This window comes from Choloepus didactylus, chromosome 21 (genome assembly GCF_015220235.1).
Source record: "Choloepus didactylus isolate mChoDid1 chromosome 21, mChoDid1.pri, whole genome shotgun sequence".
NCBI lineage: Eukaryota > Metazoa > Chordata > Mammalia > Pilosa > Megalonychidae > Choloepus > Choloepus didactylus.
In genome coordinates this window covers 40691406-40698594 of record NC_051327.1, presented here as the reverse complement: position 1 = coordinate 40698594, position 7189 = coordinate 40691406, and the positions used below count along the sequence as shown (strand labels likewise).

Genomic DNA, 7189 nt, shown 5'->3' with positions numbered 1-7189 from the left:
CGCAACGTGGGAGCAAGCAGAAGCCAGCCATGTGCCTTCCCAGCTAACAGAGGTTTTCTGGGCACCATTGGCCATCCTCCAGTGAAGGTACCTGATTGCTGATGTGTTGTCTTGGACACTTTATGGCCTTAAGACTGTAACTGTGTAATCAAATAAACCCACTTTTATAAAAGCCAATCCATCTCTGGTGTTTTGCATTCTGGCAGCATTAGCAAACTAGAACATCCATGTTATGGAAAATTACCCAACCATAAAAAGGAATGAAGTTCTGATACATGCCACAACATGGATGAAACTTGAGAACATTATGCTGAGTGAAATAAGCCAGACACAAAAGGACAAATATCATATGGTTTCACTTACATGAAATTTCTAGATTAAGCAAATTCATAGTTTCAGAAAGTAGATTAGAGGTTACCAGGGGCTGGGAGAAGAAAGGAATGAGGAGTTATTGTTTAATGGGTTTGGGGTTTCTGTTTGGAGTGTGAAAAGGTTTTGGTAACAGTAGCACACAATTATAAATGTACATAGTGTCACTAGATTGTATGCTTCAAGTTGGTAAAATGGGCTAACATTGCCCACGTAGTTCTCAACCATGTCGGAACCAGTCAGAGTCCTTGTGACTAGAGCAGCTGGCCAAATTGCATATTCACTACTGTACAGTATTGGAAATGGCTCTGTCTTTGGTAAAGACCAGGCTTTCATTCTTGTGCTGTTGGATATCACCCCCATGATGGGGGTCCTGGAAGGGGTCCTTATGGAACTGCAAGACTGTGCACTTCCTCTCCTAAAAGATATCATCATAACAGATAAAGAAGATGTTGCCTTCAAAGACTTGGATGTGGCCAATCTCGTGGGTTCCATGCCAAGAAGGCATGGCATGGAGAGGGAAGATTTACTGAAAGCAAATGTGAAAATTTTCAAAGTCCAAGGTGCAGCCTTGGAAAAATACGCCAAGAAGTCAGTTAAGGTTGTTGTCATAGGAAACCCAGCCAATGCTAACTGCCTGACAGCCTCAAAGTCAGCTCCATCCATCCCCAAGGAGAACTTCAGTTGCTTGACACGTTTGGATCAAAACCGAGCTAAATCTCAGATTGCTCTTAAATTTGGTGTGACTGCTGATAACGTAAAGAATGTCATCATCTGGGGAAACCATTCCTCAAGTCAGTATCCAGATGTCAACCATGCCAAGGTGAAATTGCAAGGAAAGGAAGTTGGTGTTTATGAAGCTCTGAAAGATGACAGCTGGCTTAAGGGAGACCTCATCACGACTGTGCAGCAGCGTGGCGCTGCCATCATCAAAGGCTCGGAAACTATCCAGCGCAATGTCCGCTGCAAAAGCCATCTGTGACCACCTCAGAGATCTCTGGTTTGGAACCCAGGGGGAGTCTGTGTCCGTGGATGTTATGTCTGATGGCAACTCCAGTGGCATTCCTGATGATATGCTCTACTCATTCCCTGTTGTAATCAAGGATAAGACCTGGAAGTTTGTTGCAGCTCTCCCTATTAATGATTTCTCACGTGAGAAAATGGATCTTACTCCAAAGGAACTGGTGGAAGAAAAGGAAACTGCTTTTGAATTTCTTAGCTCTGCATGACTAGACAATCATTTCAATGTTACTAAATGCTCAAAAGCCGAAGAATCTAAATGTCATCTTTGATTCTAGTATCAAATAATAATGCTATACTTAAATTAATTGTGAAAAATAGCACATTTGAAAGTTGTGTGCTTCTTGATACAAATTTGTGACTGTTTATCATCATGGTGTTAGTGCTGCAATCTAAATAAAAATATATATTCAAGCGAAAAAAATTGGTAAAATGGCAAATTTTATGTTACATACATTTTATCACAATAAATTAAAAAAAAAAAAAAAAAAAAGAGTTGAAGACAGATGGTGAAGAGACCCAAAGAAGAAATACACAGATATGGGAAGACGGAGACAGGTAGAAAGAAGGGGGAGGCAGGGAGAACAGCAGAGAGATCCAGGGAGAGATGGAACCCCCATGAGAGATGAAGAGAAGCAGGGGAGAGGACGTCCAGGGTGTTGGACAGACAGAAAGAAGGACAGCAAGACAACAGGGAGAGAGAGAAATGGAGGCAGAGGGAACAGGGGAAATGGAGAGAACCTGACGGAGCGGGACCTGGAGAGAGTGAGTCAGAAAGACAGAAACAGAGGAAAGGATAGAGAGTTGGTGAGAAACGGGGTCAGAGAAAGAGACAAAGAGTGAGAGAGAGGGTTCTGGGGAGAGGAGAGAGACACAGGGCCAAAGCAAGATCAAGGAAGAAAGGCGGGAGCCTGTGAGGGCTCCTGGTGGGGAGGAGATGGGCCCAGGGGAAGGGGCTCTAGGCAGGGATCGAGGAGTGGAAAGAGAAGAAGAGGCAGGGAGGCCTGGATGTCAGAGGCTGGGGGGCTGTGCACTCCAAGGCTCTGACCTCCCGAGAACCAAGCTCCTGAGGCTCCATCACAGTGGGAAACACGGGTCCCCTTTTGAGCTAGAGCTGCCGGGTCCTCTGTGGGTCTGTCACTGAGGGGGCTGGCTTCTGGGAGAGAGGAATGCCATTTTCCATCACTGCCCCAACCCCGCCAGCTGGGCCTTCATCATGCTGGAAAGCCAGGCCCCAGGCCCTGTGCCACCCCCAAGGTCACACCGCCTAGAGCTGGCAGATCTGGGATCGGATTCCCCAGGGTGATTGGGCCCCAAAGACCCTGGGTCTCCCCTACTGTCAACGAGAAATGTTTCTGTTAGTGAGTGCTGGACCCCTAAAGAGCTGGGGCCACCTCTGCTACAGTTAAATTGTATCAAGGATCCACTTTGAACTGCAAACTGTGGCCACAACAAAATGCTTTATGTGCATTATCTCATTTACTTTACCCTCCCGTAACCAACTTTATAGATCAGGAGACTGGTTCACACAAAGGAGGGGTGTCACAGCTGGAACTCGAACCAAGGCCTACCTTGGAAAGCGATTTCACCCTCAGTCCCCTCCCGAGGTTTGCTCTCCGAGGTTTTGGGGTGGCCCATGGTAAGCTGACTTTGACTTGGAGAAATTGCTTTTCTAAATATCATTAAGTCATGCATCAGTCAGGATAGGCAGGGTTGTGTTGTGGTAACAAACAAGCCTGACTCCAAGTGACTTAACCTTAACACCACAAAGGTTGATCTCTCTCCCACACTCCATATCCAGGGTGGGTCTGCAGCAGCTCTGCTCCACCCCATCCTCCTGGCGGGACTCGGGCTAATGGGACATTTTCCATCTGGAACATGTACAGTCCTGTGGCACAGGGGAAAGAGTCCTGCCAGGCGACTCTCTGGGACTATGCTAAGTGACACCGTTCCCTCCCGCCCATATTTCATCGGCAAAAGCCAGACCCATGTCCAAGCCTGACCTGAGGGGTGGGGACATATTATGCTCTCACCAGAGGGGCCAGCAAACCTTGTGAAAACTTCTAAAGGCTGCCCCGAGACCTCAGGGATTTTTGTCTTGCTCTGCTTTGCTTGTTTTGTTTTGTTTTTCCCCTTTCAGTATTCACACTCCTGTTCCTTCTCCCTTTTGCTAACCAGTCCATGGTCTCACAGACTTTGCTGTATAGGAAAAAAGTTTTCTTCCTTCTGAACTAAGCTTGAAATAACAAATGTCATTTGTTTCCTGGTGGGATCTTTGAGAGACCCCAAGATGGTCCAGAAGGCAGAGGCCAGTTCCACCTGCCATCGTCCCCCCCTGCCATGTCCCCTGTAAGAAAGGGTTAAGTTTGGCTTTCACATAAAAGCCACATGGAATAGGGAAGATGGAGACTGGGTGGAAGAGGTGGCTTAAACTAGCCCCGTGGTGAGTGGAAGGAAAGAGAGAGCGAGCGCTGTGACATAAGCCTAGAATCAGTGCCAGTTCCTTGTATGGGAAAGATAACCAGCGTTACTGGAATGTAAAAGAATGTGGGGGTATGGTCAAAGGTGGGGACCCTTGGTGAAACACTTGAACTAGTTAACTCTCTGATAGACTGTATAATTCATAATCTCAAAGGCTGGCTAGTTAGCTCTCTTGGATAGGCTGTAACCTCTGGAGTACCCAGCCAACGGGGAAATGGGAGGGACGTGTATTAGGTGTAGGGTATAACCACTGCCATGCTTGTTTTTTGGTGTGCCTGCCATGTTTCTGGCTGTGTCCATTCTTGCAAGATCGTGAGTAAATTCTTTTCTCCTCCACAACCAGGTGAGTGTTTCTGACATCCCCCTCCCCCTTGGAGGCTGAGCAGCCCCTCGGGCTCCCCGGCCTCGGTGTGGGCACCTCCTCTGCCTGGCAGGCTTTTGGCCTCCACCCTCTTTGGAAGGCTCAGCTCAGACGTCCACTCTGGGAAATCCTCTCTGACCCCACAGCCACGGTGGCTCAGCAAACAGCTCCAAGCAGGCTCTGACCTGAGTCCCTGAGTCCCCTTGGGCTTGCTTCCTGCTCCCCGTGGGGCTTCTCTCAGGCAATAAATACTGCTCTTTTACCCCTCAGGCAGACCACTCTGATAAGCCTTCTAGATGCATCCCTAGAACATCCTTTGGAGATTAGGCCTTCCTGGCTCACAGCTTGCTCTCCTTGATAACACACCCTTGTCCTAGTTGTCCTAGCATTGCTTCCTCCTCACTCTGCCCCCTAGACCCACCTCTCCTAATAACCCACCTGTCCCCAAGTCCTGGTCCCAGGCCCTGCTCTCAGTGGGGGAGGAGGGGGGACCCAGGCCAAGACAATGAGCTCCACACTCTGGGCGCCCACAGCCCTGTGTCCCTCTCCCTCAGGGCCCTTGCCACACCCTCCTGTACCCCCGGGCTTCATGCCTGTCCCTCCAGCCCAAAAGGGTCTGATTCCCCTGGGCCCCAGTGCCCAGCAAGGACCCGGCTCTGAGGATGTGCTCAGTATATACCAGAGGGCTGAGTGAGTGAGTGAATGAATGAATGAGGCTTCATGATTAGCTTTCTCTTTGGTACAATAATAGATCCATTGCTGTCCCACCTCTGAGCTCAGTTTTCTCATCTCTCAAATGGGCACGAGCATACTAGTCGTGAACACTGCAAAATCCCGGGCTCTCACAGTTCCAGACAATGGACAGAGGATGGGGTTGTGTCTGTTACAGCACCTGAAGTGGTTATGACACCAAACAAATGTGGGGTTCTCTGTCCGATGTGCACAACAGCCAATCCATGACACCGGGGTTTCAAAGAGAGGAAGAGTTTATTGCTGAGCAAGAAGCAGATCAGCTGCCCTATCCACCCAAAACTCTCTCCCAGAGTCTAAGGAATTCAGGATTTTTTGGGATTCAAACAAAGGGAGATGGAGTTGTTACCACTTATCAAGCATGTAGAATAACCATTACAATAGGACTGTAAACAGGGCTGAGACCAGTTGAGTTTCAGGAATTTCAGGTATTAACTTCTCCAGATCCTCAGGGGCACATAGCGTGCCTGGGTCCTGCCTGATCCGGGTGTGGTGATGGTGGAACGGGTTGGTGGAGCCCCTGGTGAGATGCCGGAGATGCCAGCCCACACAGTGGGCTCTTTATAACTTGGCGGTCCCTTCCCTGAAGCACCCCCGTTGGGGTCCCTCTGGTCTCCCCCTGCTCTCCAGTTGGGGTCACAGGGAAGGGCTGTGCCAATGCCATCCAGAAGGGACAGGGCAGGTGGGGAAGGCCCAGGAAGATGGGAAAACCTCCATTTCTTTTCCTTCATGGGTGGGTGGACAGGAGCACCCAGCAGGAGGGGGTGGGTCAGCAGAAGCCCCGATGGTGGGGCGGGGAGCTCCTGCACTCTGGCCCGGCAGCCTGGTGGGCTGGTGCTGCTATTGCCCCCGGGGTCCCGATCTTCTCAAGCTTCGGTTTCCAGGCAAAAACTGACAGAGGAACTCGGCCATCTGAGAGGGACCACGGGTGGGTGGGGGACCATGGCACTGGGGACAGGGGAGCCCTCACTTCCTGGCCTAATTCCTTTTCTAATTGGGCACCCCAAGCTCATTACTCACACCCCCTGCCACCCTAAGTCTCAGGGCATCTGAAACCCACTATCCCGTTGGGGTGAGTTTTTATTATGCACCACCTGTGTGCCAGCCATACAGGAAGAATGAGGCCAGCCCTTGCCGCGAGCTCATTTTCCAGCAGGCAGACAGTTACCCCGGAGTGTGGCAGACGGGGTACCCAGAGCCCACGGTTTTCCTAGAATGAGGCAGACGGGTTTGGCGTGGTGGAGAAATGAGTTCAAATCTTGACATCCAGACTTCTTGGCTCTTGGCCTCTCTGATCCTCAGTTTCTTTATCTGTGAAGTGGCGACAGGAGGGGTCGGAAGTTGTGATAAGATCATGCATTTGGCAATAGCCAAGTCACTGATAACACCTTTATCTTCTTCACTGGGGAGTGAAATCAACAGGAATTGGTGACTAATTGGGTAGAGGCAGGGCCAGGGGTGGAAAGGGAACAGATATTCACTGTGCTCCATGGCTGTCATCTCTTCACTGTTGAGCACCTACTGTGTCCACCCTCTTTGCCTCACACAGTCCCTTGGTGGAGGCTTAGCACCCACTGAGGGGAAAAGCAGAGGGTGTGGGGCCTGCCGGGACGCAGCCGAGGCCTGAGACCCTCCCGCACGGCGCCAGCCCCGCCGTGGACCGGAAGCCAGAGTGACCCGGGGCAGATCGCTGGGGCCTCAGGCGCCCTCCTGCGGGGGGGAGGTGGGGGGAGAGTTGTAGAGGGTTGATGGGAAAGGATATCAGAAGCGCCTAGATTCCTACTTTTTAAATTTCGTTTCAAGGTAATCTCGGTACTGCCCCTACCCCCCAGACTCCTGCGCCTTTTCGATCGCCCAGGTGAGGGCCGGGCGGGGGTGGGCGCGACCGTGCATCGTCCCCAGCGCACCTGCTCGGTGGCCGCACCTGCTAGGCGCCTCCGGCCCGCCCCCCACTCCCCACCCCCGGGTCTCCCGGGCCGGGTTCAACGTCCTGCTCCCCGCGTCCGACCGCCCCCCACTCCGCGGGCCCCGCACTCCCCTTCGCCGGCCGAGGACGCCCAGCCCGCCCAGCCCGCAGGCGGCAACGCGGGGCCCGGCGCGGCCCTGGGAGGTGAGGCCGTGGGCGGGGCGGGGCGGGGCGCCCAGGTTCGGACCCCGCGGGGCGGCGGCACTTGGCGGCCGGCGCGTCCCCCCCCTTGCTGCCCTCCG

At 52.0% G+C, this 7189-nt stretch overlaps 1 protein-coding gene across 1 annotated transcript; it reads left to right on the top strand.

Annotated features, from left to right (window-relative positions):
• The first annotated feature begins 595 nt into the window (after positions 1-595).
• Positions 596-1598, top strand: LOC119517947 (malate dehydrogenase, cytoplasmic-like). Its single transcript, XM_037815026.1, is given in 2 exon segments — positions 596-1300; positions 1302-1598. Coding segments are annotated over 2 exon segments (1002 nt in total).
• The last annotated feature ends 5591 nt before the right edge of the window (positions 1599-7189 follow it).